This window comes from Oryctolagus cuniculus, chromosome 4, assembly GCF_964237555.1.
Source record: "Oryctolagus cuniculus chromosome 4, mOryCun1.1, whole genome shotgun sequence".
NCBI lineage: Eukaryota > Metazoa > Chordata > Mammalia > Lagomorpha > Leporidae > Oryctolagus > Oryctolagus cuniculus.
Window position 1 is genome coordinate 11,379,544 of NC_091435.1, and position 20,252 is coordinate 11,399,795.

Here is a 20,252-nt window from a genome sequence, read left to right on the forward strand (position 1 = left end):
AGATCCCCTGAAGGCTTTAACCAAGAATGCTAGTGATAGTCTCTTTCTGGAGACATCTACATCAGAAGATTTTTATTTATTTTTTAATATTTATTTACTTGAAAGGCAGAGTTAGAGAAGGAGAGACAGAGAGATCCTCCATCCGCCACAGGCCATGGCTCAACACGCCTGGCACTGGCCCCCAGAAGATGTTCTTTTTAAAACTATGAAAAATCCATGGGCTGGCATTGTGGCACCATGGATTTAAGCTACCACCTGAGACACTGGCATCCCATATGAGTGCTGATTCAAATCCCAGCTCCCCACTTTTGATTCAGCTCCCTGTTAAAGCATCTGAGAAAGCCGCAGAATCTGATCCAAGTGCTTAGGTTCCTGCTGCCAATATTGAAGAACCGGATGGAGTGCTGGGCTCTTAGTTTTGGTCTAGCCCAGCCTTGACTGTTGCAACCATTTGGGGAATGAACCAGCAGATAGAAGATCTCTCTCTCTCTCTTTCTCTCTCTCTACAACTCTGCCTTTCAAATAAATAAACACATATTTGAAAAAGAGAGAGATGGGACCAGTGCTGTGGCATAGTGGGTTAAGCCTCCATATGCAATGTAGGTATCCCATATGTGTGCTGGTTTGAGTCCCAGTTGTTCCACTTCTGATCCAGCTCCCTGCTAATGCACCTGAGAAAACAGCAGAAGATGGCCAAAATACTTGGACCCCTGCACCCATGTGGGAGACCCAGAAGCAGCTCCTGGCTTCAGATTGGCCCAGTTCCGGCAATTATAGCCATTTGGGGAGTGAACAAGGAACAGATGGAAGATATCTCTCTCTCTCTCTCTCTCTCTCTCTCTCTGTCTCTGTAACTCTGCCTTCCAAATAAGTAAAACTGAATCTTTAAAAACAGCAAAAAAAAAAAAAAAATAAAGTATGAAAAAATCTAGGGTAGCTGTTTGGCACAGTGGTTAAGACACCGCTTGGAATGCCCCCTTCCATTTCTTGGTACCTGGTACATGCTGTAGCTGCACTACTTCCCGGTCAGCTGTGTGCTGATGTGCACCGTGCGAAGCAGCAGATGATGGCCCAAGTGGTTGGGTCCCTGCCACCCACATGAGAGACCTAGACTGAGTTTCAGGCTCCTGGCTTCGACCAGTCCCACCTCTGGCTTGTGCAGGAATTTGGGGAATGGACCAGCAGATGGAAGATCTCGCCCTGTGTCTGTCTTTCTCTTTGTTTCACTGCCATTCAAGTAAAATCAAAATAAATGAAAATTTTAAAATAAAACAACTATGAAAAATCCATTAAAAACCCAAGTCTAGGAAATAATATTCCTAACTGAAAAAAATATCCCTAACTGAAAAAAAATTATAAATTACAGTAAAATCAGTTGAATGAAAGATTGCATTAAGTGTAACAGTTATGAAAATCGTGCAATAGTATAAGAAAGTACTTATGGTAAGTGAAGGAGGCTGGGTACAATGGCCAAAATCATTATTATGTAGAAATATGCATAAAAACAAATGCTGTAAAACACCCAATATTTCTATAAAAATTTAATATGATCTAGGAAACATGTAAAGTTCCACATGAAAAAAAAGAGATATTCAGCTATGATTATAGGAGTTCAAAAAATTGAAAAGTAAAACAAATACACAAAATTATTTCAATGCGTTTTTATTTCCTGTTCCTAAAGTACAATGATATCCACAAATACGTTCAGCATCTCTACAATTATTACAAATGGCAAGAACTTGGCCGGCGCCACAGCTCACTAGGCTAATCCTCCGCCTGCAGCGCCGGCACACCGGGTTCTAGTCCCGGTCGGGGTGCCAGTTTCTGTCCCGGTTGCCCCTCTTCCAGGCCAGCTCTCTGCTGTAGCCTGGGAGTACAGTGGAGGATGGTCCAAGTGCTTGGGTCCTGTACCCGCATGGGAGACCAGGAGAAGCACCTGGCTCCTGGCTTCAGATAGCGCGGTGCGCTGGTCGCAGCATGCCGGCCGCGGCGGCCATTGGAGGGTGGGCCAACGGTAAAAGGAAGACCTTTCTCTCTGTCACTCTCTCACTGTCCACTCTGCCTGTTAAAAAAAAAAAATGGCAAGAACTCAAACTATAGGCCTTAAGTAGTATATTCTGTTACTTAAAATTGTAATTAATTTGGTTAGAATTTTACAAAAAACTAAACTCCTTTTTTGTTCATTAAAAAAAAAAATAAAAAGGGTGTATCTATTTGAAAGAGTTACAGAGAGAGAGCTCTTTCTTCCGCTGTTTCACTCCCAAAATGGCCACAATGACCAGGGCTGGGCAAGGCTGATGCCAAGAGCTTCATCCAGGTCTCCCACATGGGTACAGGAGGTCCTAGGACTTGGGCCATCTCCTGCTGTTTTAGCAGGTGTATTAGCAGGGACCTGGATGGGAAGTAGAACAGCTGAGACTCAGCGGCTACCCATATGAGATGCTAGGCATTGACGTACCCTGTTATGCCACAGTGCCTGCCTCAATACTAAACTCTTGAAAGTAAATATTTAGGGGTTAGCACTGCAGAATAGCAGTTAAAGCTGCCACCTTCATTGCCAGCACCTCATACAGGTACCGGTTCAAATCCTGGCTGCTCCTCTTCCAATCCAGCTCCCTGCTAATGCACTTGGGAAAGCAGCAGAGGATGGCCCAAACTCTGGGCCCTCTGCACCCATGTCAGAGACCTGGAAGAGACTTCAGGCTCCTTGCTTCAGATTGGCCCAACATAGGCCATGGCAACCATTTGAGGAATGAACCAGTGACTGGAAGACTTCTCTTTCTCTTTCATTTTCTGTCTCTGTCTGTCTATAACTCTGCCTTTCAAATAAATAGATCAGTCTTTAGACCTGCACTGTGGCATAGTGGGTAAAGCCACCACCTGCAGTGCTGGCATCCCATATGGAATCCCAGCTGCTCCACTTCCAATCCAGTTCTCTTCTGTGGCCTGGTAAAGCAGTAGAAGATGGTTACCCAAGTCCTTGGGCCCCTGCACCCACGTGGGAGACCTCAAAGAAGTTCTTGGCTTTGGATCAGACCAGCTCCGGCCCTTGCAACCATTTGGGGAGTGTACCAGCAAATAGAAGATCTCTCTCTCTCTCTCTCTCTCTCTCTCTCTCTCTCTCTCTGCCTATGCTTCTGCCTCTGTGTAACTCTCCCTTCCAAATAAATAAATAGGGGCCAGTGCCGTGGCTTAGCAGGTGAAGCTGCCACCTGCAGTGCTGGCACTCTGTGGGTGCCAGTTTGAGTCCCAGCCGCTCCACTTCCAATTCAGTTCTCTGCTGTGGCCTGGGAAAGCAGTAGAGGATAGCCCAAGTCCTTGGGCCCCTGTACCCACGTGGGAGACCTGGAAGAGGCTCCGGGCTCCTGGCTTCAGATTGACGCAACTCCAGCCATTGCAGCCAACTGGGGAGTAAACCAGCAGATGGAAGACCTCATTCATTCATTCATTCATTCTCTCTCTCTCTCTGCCTCTCTAAAACTCTGCCTTTCAAATAAATAAATAAATCTATTTTAAAAAATGGAGTCAAAATTTAGGCATAAACATTGTAGTAATGAGGGTTGAGCCTCTCAGGATACCCACAACCTGTAACAGAGTGCTAGTCTGAATCCTTGCTACTATGCTGCTTCTTCTTTTTTTTTTTTTTTTTTTTTAAGATTTTTATTTATTTATTTATTTGAAAGAGTTACAGAGAGAGAGAGAGAGAGGTCTTCCATCCACTGGTTCACTCCTCAAATGGCCACAACAACTGGAGCTGTGCCAATCCGAAGCTAGGATCCAGGAGCTTCTTCTGGGTCTCCCACGTGCGTGCAGGGGCCCAAGGACCTGGGTCATCTTCTACTGCTTTCCCAGGCCATAGCAGAGAGCTGGATTGGAAGAGGAGCAGCCGGGACTAGAACCGGTGCCCATATGGGATGCCAGCAGTTCAGGACAGGGCTTTAACACACTGTACCATAGCGCCGGCCCCGCTACTGTGCTTCTAATCCAGCTTTCTGCTCATGCATCCTTGGAGGTAGCTCAATTGCTTGCACACCTCTACCCATATGGAATCCCAGACTCCTTGCTGTTGTAGGTATTTGAGGGGGTACACCAACAAATGAAAGATTTCACTGTCTGTCTCGATCTCTGTGCCCTGCCTTCCTAATGAAAAAATAATAAACACTTAAAAATGTAGAATTAACCAAAAGAAATATGTATTACTATGAAACTGAGATATTAAAGCCATTTCCCTGTCTTTCACATCTTGCTGCCTGCTCCCCAGCTTAACATAGGAGGAGAACAGGTGATTTGGAAGGCTTTAGGGATGAAGACCCTTTTATCCTCATTGGCCTCATCCCCAGGCTCAACAGTGTCCTCTACAACCAACCCTCTGGTCAGCTGAGTGAGAGAGCAGATACGCAGTGGCTAACCAGCCAAGGAGTCTTTTGGTTGTACTTCCCCTTCATGCTAGGTTAATGGTATTTGGATAATACTATTTGTACCTAATCCTGTGTACCAACTAATTCCTCAACAAACTCGTGTTTTCCTCCCTTACAGAGAAACCTGTTTTGAAAAGTTACTTGCTTTGTCTCAGCTCCAAAAATTGGATCATGTTTGGCCTTTCTGGGCATTGGTTTTTGCTTGCTCTTTTCTCCGTATGACTAGGTGCTGGGTCCATTCTTGACAATGATGTATTAACAGTCTTTGTCTTGATTTAGCTTCTGACAGAAATGAAGATGGAAAAGGAGTTCTTTCCTGTTGGCAGAGAAATTGCTGGAGTTGTGTTAGATGGTAAGTTTATATAAGTAAATATCAATGTTTATTTTATAAGGTAAAAGAAATTGAATAGCTAACTGGTTTGCCACTACATACAATTATACAAAATCTTCATATGTAAAACTTAATTAGGGGCAGGTGCCGTGGCATAGTGGGTAAAGCTGCTGCCTGCAGTGCCGGCATCCCATATGGACACCGGTTTAAGACTCAGCTGTTCCACTTCCATTCCAGCTCTCTGCTATGGCCTGGAAAAGCAATAGAAGATGGGGGGCTGGCGCTGTGGCATGGCTGGTAAAGCCACCACCTACAGTGCCGGCATCTCATATGGGTGCCGGTTTGAGCCCCGGCTGCTTCGCTAATGATTCAGTTCTCTGCTGTGGCCTGGGAAAGTAGTAGAAAATGGCCCGTGTCCTTGGGCCCCTGCCCCCATATGGGAGACCTGGAAGAAGCTCTTAGCTCCTGGCTTCGGATCGGCGCAGCTCTGGTCATTGCGGCCAATTGAGGAGTGAACCAGTGGATGGAAGACCTCTCTCTCTCTCTCTCTCTCTCTCTCTCTCTCTGCCTCTGCCTCTGCCTCTGCCTCTGCCTCTCCTTCTCTCTGTGTGTAACTCTGACTTTTGAATAAATAAATAAATAAAAGCAGTAGAAGATGGTCTAATTGCTGGGCCCCTGCAGCCATATGGGAGACCCAGAAGAGGCTCCTGGCTCCTGGCTTTGGATTGGCCCAACTCTGGCCTTTGCAGGCATTTGAGGAGTGAACCAGCAAATGGTAGACCTCTCTCTCTCTCTGTCTGTTTGTAACTCTACCTTTCAAATAAATAAATCAATCTTTGAAAAAAACTTAATTATACAAAAATGTTGCCCTTTTTTTACTTAAAAAGGACTTAATTGGAATATGCAGTTGAGCTTATTAAAGGTTAGTAAATACAGATTATGTATTTAAATTCACAAATAATTATAGGTAGAATAGAATAACACATGTTGTCCTTTTTTAAAAAATTATTTATTTATAGTTTTAGAGAGGCAGAGAAACAGAAATATTCCGTTTGCTGGTTCACTCCCTAAATGGTGGCACTCGGCCAGAGGTGGGCCTATCTGAAGCCAAGAGCCAGGAGCTTCCTCTGGGTCTCCAACACGGGTTCAGGGGCCCAAAGACTTGGGCCATTCTCCACTGCCTTCCCAGGCCGTAGCAGGGAGCTAGATAGGAAGTAGAACAGCCAGGACTCAAACCGGCAGTACTGGCATCACCGGCAGCAGCCCTACCCAGTATGCCACAGTGCTGGCCTCGTGTTGTCCTTTTTATGTTGTTTACAAGTTAGCATAAATTTACTTGTGTAATGTAGCTCCGGGCCAAAATTTATATAACAATGACTACATCACATGAAATTTTTGAAAGCTTGCCTAAAATAAGCATTAAAAAAGTTTGTTCATCTAAAAATCGGAATCCCGGTTTCTAGGGGAGAAAGAATAACCAGTCAGATTTTATGTTTTCTTTTAAATTTTTTTTTGTATTTATAGTAAGAAGTGATTAACATGTAGAATAGTAAGCCTATATCAGTTACTCTTTCTCACTATAATCTTTTTTGTTTTTATAAAGCTTACTTTATTTCTCTGAAAGGCAGAGTTACAGAGACAGGGAGAGACGTGGAGAATGAGAAGGATCTTCCATGCTCTGCTCCACTTCCAGTGGCCACAGTGGCTAGGGTTGGGCCAGGCCAGTGCTGGGAGCTTCAGCTGGGTCTCCCACATGTATGGTAGGGACCAAATACCGAGGTCATCTTCCGCAGTTTTTCCCAGACCGTAAGCAGGGAGCTGGATCAGAAGTGGAGCAGCCGAGACTCGAACTGGCACCTATATGGGATGCCAGCAGCATAGACAGTGGCTTAACTGACTAGACTGCAACACTGGCCTCCAGTGTAATCTTCTGACATCGCTAAATGGTGATTTTATTTCCTTTTTCTGCTCAGACTAAAGTACAGACAAGCAGACGATCCGTCATTCATTCATTCCACGCTTAGTACTTGCTGAGTACTTAGGATGTCCTAAGACAGAGTTTACTTTCTAGGAGAGAGACAGAGATATAAATATGAGCACATTTTAAAAAAATATTTATTTATTTATTTGAAAGGCAGGGTTACAAAAAAAGGGGGGGAGAGAGCAAGAGAGAGGTTTTCCTTTCTCTGGTTCACCCCCCCAAATGGCCGCAACAATAGACCTGGGCCAATCTGACCAGGAACCAGGAGCTTCTTCAGGGTCTCCCACTCAGGTGCTGGGGCCCAAGAACTTGGGCCATTTGCTGCTGCTTTCCCAGGCCATAGCTGAGAGCTAGACTGGAAGTGGAGCAGCCAGGTCTCGAACCAGCACCCCACATATGAACATATTATTATGAAAGTGCCAGGGCTGGCACTGTGGCATAGTGTGCTAAGCTTCCGCCTGCAGTGCCAGCATCCCAAATGGGCACTGGTTCAGGTCTGTTGCTCCACTTCTGATCCAGCTCTCTGCTATGGCCTGGGAAAGCAGTGGAAGATGGTCCCAGTGCTTGGGCCCCTGCACCCAGGCCGGAGACCCGGAAGAATCTCTAGCTCCTGGCTTCAGATCGCCCCTGCTCTGCCCATTGAGTGGCCATTTGGGGAATGAACCAGTGGATGGAAGTCTCTCTCTCTCTCTCTCTCTCTACCTCTCTCTGTAACTCTACCTTTCAAATAAATGAAATAAATCTTAAAAAAAAAAAAAAAAAAAAAAAAGAAGAAGAAGAAGATGGCCCCAAGTGCTTGGGCTTCTTCACCCGTGTGGGAGACCTAGAAGAAGTTTCTGGCTCCTGGCGTCAGATTGGCACAGCTGAGACTATTGCAACCATTCAGGGAGTGAACCAGTGGATGGAAGACCTTTCTCTGTGTGTCCCTCTCTGTCTATAGCTCTACCTCTCAAATAAATAAATAAACTTTAAAGAAGAAAAAAAAAAAAAGCACCAAGGAGAATTACCCAACCAGAGGGAAGAAAGTAAATGGCTCTTGGAGTAAGTTGTCACGGTAATAGGAGGCAGGCAGGTGGGGCATCACACTCAGCAGTGAGGACTTCATGGGCAAGACAGTGAAGCGGGTAATAACTGGATGAAAGTCAGAGTTTCAGGGAGTCTGATGTTGCTAGAGAAAAATAAAAGTACGCAGGTGTTGGGGCAAGAGCTTTGGTAGCAGAGAAAAACACTGTCAAGAAATTCTTCAGATAGAGCAAAATAAAAGATAGCAGTTTAACAGAAGGTAAAGTATTGGGGCCAGAATTGCAGGATTGTGGCACAGCTGGCTGATCCACCCCATGCGCGCCCGCATCTGTATTACAGCACCAGGTTGAGACCTGGCTGCTCTGCTTTCAATCTAGCTTCCTGCTAATGCGCTTTGGAGCTGCTAATGGCTCAAGTGCTTGAGTCCCTGCCACCCACACAGCGTACCCTGATGGAGTCCCTGGCTTCAGCCTGGCCCAGCCCCTGCTGCTGTAGCCATTTGGGCAACGAACCATTGGATAGAAAATACCTATCCCTCTTTCTCTCTCCTCCTCTACCACTCTGCCTTTTAAATAAGTAAATTAAAAAAAAAAAAAAAAAAAGTGGCATGGGGGCAAGTGATTTGGCTCAGCTGATTAAGCCACTGCTTGCATGCTTGCGACACCCATGTTGTGTTACCAGAGCACTGGTTCAAGTCCTGGCTGCTCTACTTCCCATCTAACTCCCTCCTAATGTACTACCTGGGAGGCAGCAGATGATGGCTCAAGTACTTGAATCCCTGCCATCCCTGTGGGAGACCCAGAAGGAGTTCCTGGCTTCTGGTTTTGGCCTGACCCAGTCTCCCTCTGTTTTCTCTCTCCCTCTCTCCCTCCCTCCCTCTCTCCCTCCCTCTCTCTCTCCCTCTCTCTCTCCCTCTCTCTCTCCCTCTCTCTCTCCCTCCCTCTCTCCCCCTCCTCTCTCTCTCCCTCCCTCCCACTCTCCCTCTTTCCTCCATCCCTCTCTCTCTCCCTCCCTGTCTTTCAAATAAATAAATCTTTTTAAAAAATAAATAAATAAGGGATCCAAAGAAGAACCAGACTGCAAGAGAAGGATTGAAAGTAGGATGCCAGACTCAGTTACTTGCTGAATACCCACAGTGAATTCTGGGACCATTTTGTTCACAGAGCCAGCCAATGGGGCCACTTCCAAATTTCTTTGTTCTACCTTATTTCACTGCTTTACCTCAATTTCCTTGTCTGTTAGATAGGAATGATAATAATGAATGCTGGGCACAAGTAGGCATCTAGCAATGTTTGAATTTTTCCTCCATCTTTTCTCATGAGTCTTTGAATAGAAATATTCAGATGATTCAGCATTATTCACAGTGAGCAACAGATGGCCATCGGTTGATAAGCAGATTTTTACACACACCAGAGTATCATTCACCATAACAATGAATGAAAGTCTGTCAGCAGCATGGATGGCATAGAGGACATTGTGTTAAGTGAATTAAGTCAGGCACAGAGAGAATACCACGTGTTCCCCCTTCTGTGGACAAGCTAAAAAGAAACAGAGACTGGACTAGTGGGAGCGAAACCTGGAGAGGAGGGTAATGGAGAGAGGCTAGTTAACAGGTACAGGGGTACAGCTGAGTAGGAGGCATAACTTCCCATGTTCTACAGTACAGAGTAATGACTGTGGGTGGCTGGAATTAATTAAATATTTTGAAATAGTAGAGAGAATTTTAAGTGTTCCCCACACAGAAAAATGTTTCCCCTGAGCTCATCATGGCACATTGTAGTGTGAACTTGTATTGAAAGGTCACATTGTGCCCCTAAATAAATACAACTACTGTGATCCATTTAAAAAATAAATTGTGTACTCAAATAAATTGACTGATGGTATTGGCTTTTTAACTTTCATCAGAATTTCCCGTTGTGTGAGATTCTGCAAGTAAAATGATAGACGATTGGGCCACACACAGGAGGGTGGAAATGGAATCGGCATAGAAGCTTTGGGATAGATTATTTTCCTTTATTTTCTCATCCTTAGTGGTAGTTAAATAGGCAGAGATCCACGGTGGAGGGGAAAGACTGGGAGAGGGGAGAGACTGACTTAGGCACTGCATGGTGTGAACAGCTCTGTGCCCTAGTCCTGGCTGCTCCTCTTCTGATCCAGCTTCCTGCTTATGTGCCTGTGAAGGCAGTGCATGATTGGCCCACGTACTTGTGCCCCTGCTACCCATGTGGGAGACCAGGATGGAGCTCTTGGCTCCTGGCTTCAGCCTGGCCCAGACCTGGCTGTTGTGGCCATTTGGGGAATGAACTAGCAGATCTCGCTCTCTTTCTGTTTCTGCACCCCACCTCATACCCTACTCTTTCAAATAAATGTTTTTAAATGAGAATTATATTTAATAACTATTCATTTTCTCTACTTTATAGTTGGAAACAAGGTGTCATTCTTTCAGCCAGATGATGAAGTAGTTGGTAAGTTACAGTTCATTTTTCTGTATCATGTAATCTTTCACTGTCATCTCTTCTTTTATCCTGTGCAATTAATGCTCATTATAACTGCTCCATATGGGAATATTTTCTTCATTTTGGGAATTTGGCTTTCAAATATCCATTGATGAAGAAAATTAGGAGCTTATTCCCAGTTAGCAGATTTAAAACTTGCCAGTATTTATTTGAATATAGATCAGTGGTGTAGATAGAAAGTTGAGCCTGATTGAGGATGTCTTGGTGCAGCCCTTGTCTGGCAGGTTGCCAGGCTGTGGGTGCACTCCAGTCTAGAGAGAGGACGCGTGATGCACTTGAAGGGCGCGGACTCACTAAGCCATACTGAAGCTCCCTTGAGTCATACACACCTCCTCCCTTATTCCGCTTCCAGAACTAAAGATGGACTTAAAATATTTAACCTATTCTTTGTTTCAAAAATTCACAATTAATACTATTTTTATAGATAAAACATACATGTATTTATACCTCTATCTTTGTATTCACACAGACATACACAGTTTATGGTCTGTGTAATAGTCTTTGAAAGCTCCATTTCTTCATGGAGCATACTCATAAACCTAGAAATTTTCTTAGTTTTACAGCATGCCTAAGGTTATTAAAGAATAGATTGTGGAAGTTTTCATCAGCTTTTTACATTGATTTGACTCTGGTATTTTCCTGGAGAATCAATGATTTCTTTCTTACCTCTTTTTTTTTTCTGCCCAAGAAGTCAGTGGCATTCAATATACCTTTTATAAAAGGCAAAATATGGCCAGTGCTGCGGCTCACTAGGCTAATCCTCCACCTGCAGCATTGGCACCCTGGGTTCTAGTCCAGGTCGGGGCACCGGATTCTGTCCCAGTTGTTCCTCTTCCAGTCCAGCTCTCTGCTGTGGCCCGGGAGTGCAGTGGAGGATGGCCCAGGTGCTTGGGCCCTGTACTCGCATGGGAGACCAGGAGGAAGCACCTGGCTCCTGGCTTCGGATTGGCGCAGCACGCCAGCCATAGCAGCCATTTGTGGGGTGAACCAACAGAAGGAAGACCTTTCTCTCTGTCTCTCTCTTACTGTCTAACTCTGCCTGTCAAAAAATAATAATTAATAAATAAATAAATGGCAAAATATGGCGCCGGTGCTGTAGTGTATTTGGTAAAGCCGCCACCTGCAGTGCTGGCATCCCTTATGGACACCAGTTCGAGTCCCGACTGCTCCACTTCTGATCCAGCTCTCTGCTATGGCCTGGGAAAGCAGTAGAATATGGCTCAAGTCCTTGGGCCCCTGTACCCACATGGGAGACCCAGAACAAGCTCGTGGCTCCAGATCTGTGCAGCTCTAGCCATCACGGCCATTTGGGGAGTGCACCAGCAGATGGACGACCTCTCTCGCTGCCTCTCCTCTCTTTGTGTAACTCTGACTGTCAAATAAATAAATAAATATTTATAAAAGGCCAAAAATAAAATCAGTCTAGCTTAGGAGAAAAATGAGATTAAAAAAAAAAAGATTTATGTATTTATTTAAAATTTAGGGTTACAGAGAGAAAAGGAGAAACCAAGAGAGATCTTTGATCCACTGGTTCACTTCCCATATGACCACATTGGCCAGCACGGAGTTAGGCTAAACCTCAGAGCTGGGAGCTTCATCTGGGTCTCCCACGTGGGTACAGGACCCATCTTCTTGAGCCATCTTCTGCTGTTTTTCCCAGGCCATTAGCAAGGAGCTGCATTGGAAGTAGAACAGCTGGGATCAAACCCGTGTCCATGTGAGTTGCAGGTGTCACAGGCAGTGGCTTTATCCACTATGCCTTTGACTTGTTTCCCTTAAATTTCTTGTTCTAATTTTTAGGAATTTTGCCCCTGGATTCTGAAGACCCTGGACTTTGTGAAGTTGTTAGAGTGCATGAGCATTACTTGGGTATGTGGCAGTTCAGTTTTTTGGAACTCATGGAAGTCTGAGTTCACTGATCTGTGGTGTTTAATAATATTTTAATTTCCTTGACTACACTGTAAATGCTATACTGATTTTATATATATATGTATATACATAAACACACTTCTAGCTTATAATTATTGTCTGTAAAATTCATATGCAGTGTAAACATTAACCTTTAAGTTTTACTACCACAGCTTATGTTAAAGAGCTTTGAAAAAGTTTCTTTCTTATCTCTGAAATTATATTCTGAATTAGAATTTTTAAATTCCTTACTCTTGATTATTAATTGAAAAAACGAAAAGTACAAAATCTAGACAATATAAGAGTCTGAGATAAGAATTGACACATTCTTTTTTTTTTTTTGCTAATATCTTTTGACCAATGTCCAATTTAACTGAAATGCTTACAGTCACTTAGTCTTTAAATATTTAAATTTAGAAATATACATGTATGCACACTTCATGAAACCATAGTAAAAATTGCAGCATTTATCCTAATTAATCAGGAAAAGCAAATTAAAACAATTTAAAGATAACTATTGAGTACCCGTGAGATTGACAAAGGAAGAGTGTGACTATCCCAAGTGTCGACAAGGATGCAGAGCAATGGAACCTTACATTTACCAGGATTATAAGTTGTTAAAAATGTGTTAGACAGCAGTTTAGCATTATATGATGTATCTAGTCCAGACCCGAATTCCAGGCATAGTTACGTGCCCAGGAGACACGCGCAAGAGTTCTAGCAGTGTGGTTTGTAATAGTGAACTGGAAACGGCACAAATGTCCATTGCCCGCAGACTGGATAATGAAGGAGACTCATAGAATGAATTTCTGTTCATCAGTGAAAATGAATAAATAAGAGACAAACATAGTAAAATGGATAAATCTCACAAACAATATTGAATGAAAAAAAGCCTGTCGTAGAAAGGTTCAAAAGGTCCGATAGCATTTGTTTGTATGAAGTTCAAAGACATACAGAATTAAACATGTGATTTAAAGGTATGAAGCAGGTGAAAGATGGAAAGTCGAGTGGAGGTGACCTCTGTAGGCCACCAGGGAGGAGGAGGCTGTGATGAGAGCTCATATACAAGACTTGGCCTGCTACCCTGTGTGCATTTCTTTTTTTTTTTTTTTTTTTTTTTAAGATTTATTTTATTTATTAGAAAGTGGAGGGAGAGAGAGAGAGATCTTCCATCTACTGATCCACTCTCCAAATGGCCACCATGGCTAGGACTGGTCAGATAGGAGTCAGGACTTTCTTCTGGGGTCTCCCACATGGGTGCAAGGACCCAAGCACTTGAGCCATCTTCTGCTGTTTTCTCAGGCCATTAGCAGGGAGCTGGATCAGAATTCAAGCAGCAGGGACAAGAACCAGCACCCACGTGGGATGCTGGAATTACAGGTGGTAGTTTTATCTGCTATGCCACAGCACGGCCCCAGTACATATTTCTTACACTGGAATTCATTTTCTTATTCTTCATACCATATCTATACGTCAGAATATATTCTTTTGTGTTATTGAACTACTTCAAGATTAGGATTGAAATATTTCTTTGAAAGGCAGTAAAGAGAGCGGGAATGAAAGAGATCTTCCATCTGTTGGTTCACTTAGTCCAAACCCACCAAAATATGCAGAGAAAACAATTACAGATAATCCTTGAGAAAGAACACATAATAAAATATTTTTTTAAAAAGGGAATCTTTGAGTAAGAATACCAAGTTTGTCATAATGTGGCAAACTTAACACTGCATAAAAATATGAAAGCGTGAGTTTTTTCATCGCAAAGTTAGCAACTTTTCCTTTTTTTAACATCAAAAATAGACTTGTAATAAGAAAAATATAATAGAATAAACAAATAAAAGTGAACTTTTCCTCAAAAAACTAAAAATGGATTTACCATATGATCTAACTATCCCACTTCTAGGAATATACCCAAAGGAAGTGAAATCAACACATGAAGGTAATACCTGCACTCCCATGTTGATAGCAGCACAATTCACAACACCAGAGATAAGAAATAAATGTGGATGTCTGTCATCTGGTTACTGGATAAAGAAAATGTGGTATCTGGGGCTGGTGCTGTGGCATAGCAGGTAAAGCTGCTGCCTGCAGCGCGAGCATCCCATATGGGCGCCAGTTCAAGACCTGGCTGTCCACTTCCAATCCAGCTCTCTGCTATGGCCTGGGAAAGCAGTAGAAGATGGCCCAAGTCCTTGGGCCCCTGCACCCATGTGGGAGACCTGGAGGAAGCTCCTGGCTCCTGGCTTAAGACCGTTGCAGCCATTTGGGAGTGAACCATCTGACGGAAGATCTCTCTGTCCCTCCCTCTCTTTCTGCATCTCTCCCCTCTCTCTGTATCTCTCACTTGCAAATAAATAAATCTTCAAAAAAATTTTTCTCAAAAAAAAGAGAAAATGTGGTGTCTGCAGGTGCTGGGATATTACTCAGGCATAAAACAAGAATGAAATCCTGATATTTTTAACAAAATGGATGGAACTGGAGATCATTATACTAAGTGAAATAAGCCAGGTACAGAAAGACAAATATTATGTTTTATCTTATGTACAGAAGTTAATATATAGAGAATGTAGAAAAATTGTGTGGCGCCGGCGCCGCGGCTCACTAGGCTAATCCTCCGCCTAGCGGCACCCGCACACCGGGTTCTAGTCCCGGTTGGGGCGCCGGATTCTGTCCCGGTTGCCCCTCTTCCAGGCCAGCTCTCTGCTGTGGCCAGGGAGTGCAGTGGAGGATGGCCCAGGTGCTTGGGCCCTGCACCCCATGGGAGACCAGGAAAAGCACCTGGCTCCTGGCTCCTGCCATCGGATCAGCGCGCTGCACAGGCCGCAGCATGCCGGCCGCTGCGGCCATTGGAGGGTGAACCAACGGCAAAAGGAAGACCTTTCTCTCTGTCTCTCTCTCTCACTGTCCACTCTGCCTGTCAAAAAAAAAAAAAAAAAAAATTGTGTGGCTATCATGTTATTTGGTATATAGTTATAAGTATTATCTTCACTGAATATACATACAATACATGCTTCTTTCCTCATTTTATGGTCGTTGTCATGAATCCCACATTTTGTGATGTTAATATCTTTTGTTTAAAGATTTATTTTATTTATTTTGAAGGCAGAGTTGCAGAGAGACAGATATTTTCCCTCCGCTGGTGCACTCCCCAAATGGCCACAATAGCTCGGTCTGGACCAGGCCAAAACAGGAGCCAGGAGCTTCATCTGAGTCTCCCATGTGCAGGGCAAAAAATAGTATATATGTGTATGTATATAATATCTATATCTGGGGGCCGGCGCTGTGGCACAATGAGTTAAAGCCCTGGCCTGAAGCGCTGACATCCCATATGGGCACCGGTCCTAGTCCCGGCTGCTCCTCTTCTGATCCAGCTCTCCGCTATGGCCTGAGAAATCAGTAGAAGATGGCCCAAGTCCTTGGGCCCCTGCACCCACGTGGGAGACCCAGAAGAAACTCTTGGCTTCAGATAGGTGCAGCTCAGGCCATTGCGGCCATCTGGGGAGTGAACCAACGGATGGAAGACCTCTCTCTGTGTCTCTACCTCTCTCTGTAACTCTTTCAAATAAATAAAATAAATCTTTTAAAAAATAATATCTATATCTGAAGTGATTAGGCAAACTGTTAAAAAATTTTAAAACTTAATGCTGGTGCTATAGCATAGCAAGTAACCTGGGGTGCTGGCATCGCACTTGGGTGCCAGTTTGAGTCCCAGCTGTTCCACTTCCAATCCAACTCCCTGCTAATGTGTCTGGGAAAAGCAGCAGAGGATGGTCCAAATGTTTGGACCCTTGCCAGCCACGTGAGAGACCCATATGAAGCTCCTGGCTCCTGGCTTCTGGCTTCTGCTTTCAGCCCTGCCAAGCCCTGGTTGTTGTAGCCATTTGAGGAGTGAACCAGTGGATGAAAGATTCCCTCTCTCTCTTTCTCTCTCCTCTCTCCCTCTCTCTCCCCCTCCCTCCCTTCCTCCCTCCCCCCCCCTCTCTCTGTCTCTCTCTGTGCATCTCCTTTTCCCTCTAACTCTTCCTTTCAAAGAAATAAATAAACCTTTAAAAATTTGTTAAACCTTAACATTATATTTTTAAAGATTTATTTATTTATTTGATTTATTTGAAAGTCAGAGTTACACAGAGAGAGAAGGAGGGAGGGAGAGGGAGAGGGAGAGAGAGGTCTTCCATCTGCTGGTTCACTCCCCAATTGGCCAAAACAGCCGGAGCTGTGCCAATCTGAAGCCAGGAGCCAGGAGCTTCTTCTGGGTCTCCATTTGGGTGCAGGGGCCCAAGGACTTGGGTCATCTTCTACTGCTTTCCCAGGCCATAGCAGAGAGCTGGATAGGAAGTGGAGCACCCGGGACTCCAACCGGTGCCCATATGGGATGCCGGCACTGTAGATGGTGGCTTTACCCACGAAGCCACAGCGCCGGCCCCAAACCTTAACATTCTAAAAATACATAAAAATAAATAAAAGAAGTATTTTAAGAATGACCACTGACAGCGTGGCCTGCAGGTGATGACTAGGTGCCATGACAGATGTAAAAGAGCATGCCGAACCAGAGCGTCTGCAGGTTCTGACTGCAGCTCCAACATTTGTGAAAAGAGAAATAATCTCAGTTTCATTCCCTGAAACTTTTTAGGGAGAAAGTTACAGTTTACCACAACTCTGTTTTACTTCCTACTAATTCTTCAGTGATTGTTTAATGACAGCCCAGCACTCGGTCACCTACAACTCGAATACATCTAGCCCTTCACCAAACCACAAAACCACTTTCTAAATGACTGCCCACGCGTGTCATTACCCTGTTGCACTGTACGAAGGACTGGGTTTCAAAGCTGACTGGGACGTTCTTTCAGCTTCTTTCTACTTCTGGTTTTTAAACCATTCTGTCAAACATAAAAGCAGCTTTTTTTTTTCTTTCAAAATTTGGCATACATTTTTATTTTTCCTTCTATGCTGACATGGAGGAATAAATGAAAGAGGAAAAAGATTTTTTTAAAAAAGGGGAAAAATGAACAAAAGGAGAAACTAGTCAGAATTTGCCACACATTTTCCTCCTTTGATTCCTTAGGATTTAAACCCAAAAAAGAAATGAAATTTTAATTTTTGGGTGCTGATATACTGTTGCTATTGACCCATACATGGCTGTATTTTGTTTAGATATTATAAAACAAAAAACCTGTTAAGCACCTACCACAAAAGCAAGGATCTTGACAATAACTCACATTTAACCTTGCAGCTTTGCAACCTTTTTTTTTTTAATTTTTATTTATTTGACAGGTAGAGTTATACACAGTGAGAGAGAGAGAGAAAGGTCTTCCTTCCGTTGGTTCACTCCCCAGATGGCCGCTACGGCCGGAGCTGTGCCGATCCGCAGCCAGGAGTCAGGTGTTTCTTCCCAATCTCCTATGCGGGTGCAGAGCCCAAGCACTTGAACCATCCTCCACTGCTATCCCAGGCCACAGCAGAGAGCTGGACTGGAAGAGAAGCCGGGACTAGAACCCAGTGCCCATATGGGATGCCAGTGCCGCAGGCCGAGGATTAACCAAGTGAGCCACAGTGCCGTCCCCGCAACCTTTTTTTTTTTTTTTTTTTTTTTTGACAGGCAGAGTGGACAGTGAGAGAGAGAGACAGAGAGAGAAAGATCTTCCTTTGCCGTTGGTTCACCCTCCAATGGCCGCCGCTGCAGCCGGCGCACCGCGCTGATCCGATGGCAGGAGCCAGGATCCAGGTGCTTTTCCTGGTCTCCCATGGGGTGCAGGGCCCAAGCACCTGGGCCATCCTCCACTGCACTCCCTGGCCATAGCAGAGAGCTGGCCTGGAAGAGGGGCAACCGGGACAGAATCCGGCGCCCTGACCGGGACTAGAACCCGGTGTGCCGGCGCCGCAAGGTGGAGGATTAGCCTATTGAGCCACGGCGCCGGCCCCCGCAACCTTTTAAATATTAAATATGCCACTAGCGTTGTGGTATAGAGGTTAAAGCTGCCACCTGTGACACTAGCATCCCGTGCTGGTACCAGTTTTTGTCTGGGCTGCTCTACTTCCAAACCAGCTCCCTGCTAGTGACCTGGGAAAAGCATTGGAACATGGCCTATATGTTTCAGCTCCTGCCACCCACATGGATGAAGCTCTTGGCTCCTGGCTTTGGCCCGGCCCCGCCCTGGCCATTGTAGCCATCTGGGGAGTAAACCAACAGGTGGAAGATCTTCTCTCCCCCTCCCCAGCTCCCCTGTCCCATAACTCTGACTCTCAAATAAATAAATAAACCATTAAAATAAATAAAAATAAATATTAAACGTAATTTTATTGCAGTTACCTTTTTTTTAAGGACTGCATGATTTTTTTCTATAAAAGATTTTATTTGAAAAGCAGATTTACAGAGCGAGGGGGAGAGACAGAGATCAGTCTTCCATTAGCTGACTCACTCCCCAAATGGCACAGTGGCCATCTTCCACTGCTTTCCCAGGCCAATTCTCAGAGAGCTGGATGGGAGGTGAAGCAGCTGGGACTCGAACTGGCACCCATGTGGGATGCCAGTGTTGCAGGCAGAGGCTTAATCCCCTATTCCACAGTGCTGGTCCCATGATTGATTTTTAAGAAAGATATTGTAGTCCCAGTTCTTAAGATGGTATGTGCTCCCCAGAAATGGCTATGTCAGGAGATTGTGCCTCGACTGAACAATGAGCAGTTAGAGTAGATGCGCTTTAGAGTTATACAATGACTTTTTTTAAATCTATGTGGCCTTAGGCAAATAGACTAATTTCCCTGGGCCCCATTTCATAATCAGGTAAATTGCCGGGTAGGAAAAACAAACTCCATTTCTCCTGTGTGCTTACAGCACAGATCACTTCTGTGGTCTCAAATATGTGACGATTGGGCCAACCCTGTGGGTTAAAGCCCCAGTCTGCAGCTCCAGGATTTCTTATGGGTGCCAGTTTGAGTCCCAGCTGCTTCTCTTCCAATCCTCCTCCCTGCTAATGCGCCTGGGAAAGCAGCAGAGGATGGCCCACGTGCTTGGACCCCTGCACCTACATAGGAGACCTAGAAGAAGCTCCTGGCTCCTGGCTCCTGGCTTCAGCGTAGCCCAGCCTTGGTCGTTGCAGCCGTTTAGGGAGTGAACCGGCAGATGGAAGTCCTCTCTGTCTCTGTCTCTCCCTCTCTAAAACTCTGACTCATCTAGGCAGTCTGCAGTGGGTGCCAGTGGGCATCCTCTGATCTAGTTCAGTCCTGATGCTCTCTACCTCGATGTCACATCAGATCCCACATCTTCGGACTCGGTCCCACAAAACTTCCCCCACTCCAGATGCAGTCACAATTCTGGGCCTCCAGGACTTCTGACCAACTGGCGTCATTGATCTTTTTTCATTCGATTCATTTCTGAGCAGCGCGCAGAACTTGAAGAACCCTTATGTTTATCAGTTTACTGTAAAGGACTTTTCAAAGAATACAAATACATAGCCCAGTGAAAAGATACATAAGGCACGTTCCAGGATGGCCCGAGCACACAAGCTTCCACCCTCTCAGCACAGGAGTGAGCTCTTCCTCCAGCGCTCAGCTCTCCAAAAGCTCTCTGAACTCCTGGTCTTTGAAAGGCAGCGTGACAGGCTCGCCCCGGCTGGTTCATTTCTGAACTCCTGGTCTTTGAAAGGCAGCGTGACAGGCTCGCCCCAGCTGGTTCATTTCTCACATGCCTGGACTCGGAGCCAGGAGCTCAATCCAGATTTCCCGCATGGATGGCAGGAACCTGATTGCTTCCACTGTGAATACTGCCTCCCAGGGTCTGCACGAGCTGGAAGCGGAGTCAAACCCAGGCATTTCAATATGGGACCCCAGTGTCTTAACCATTAGGGCAAATGCCGAGCCCTCCTTTTGAGTTTGTTGTGAGGCCTCTATTACATAGGTGTGGTTGGAACATGGGCAGCCAAGGAGAAATATGATTGCGTACAGTGTAATTTAACAGACTAAGAGAAAACCCAACAAGGCCTGTCTTGTTCAAACTCTTCATGGCCTCTCTGAGTATTATCCTTCCTCCTGATAGGGAGGTTATGTGATCTGTCAGACAAGATAGATCAGACTCTTTCTCT

At 44.8% G+C, this 20,252-nt stretch overlaps 1 protein-coding gene across 2 annotated transcripts in view; it reads left to right on the forward strand.

The window, feature by feature from the left end:
- CRYZL1 (crystallin zeta like 1) overlaps nt 1-20,252 on the forward strand; it is a 53,634-nt gene that overhangs the window by 15,801 nt on the left and 17,581 nt on the right. For both annotated transcript variants that reach the window (XM_008274936.4, XM_002721285.5), the window contains exons 4-6: nt 4,698-4,770; nt 10,174-10,218; nt 12,070-12,138. In XM_008274936.4, the coding sequence (XP_008273158.3) occupies nt 4,698-4,770; nt 10,174-10,218; nt 12,070-12,138 (187 nt within the window). The remainder of the gene's footprint in view (nt 1-4,697; nt 4,771-10,173; nt 10,219-12,069; nt 12,139-20,252) is intronic.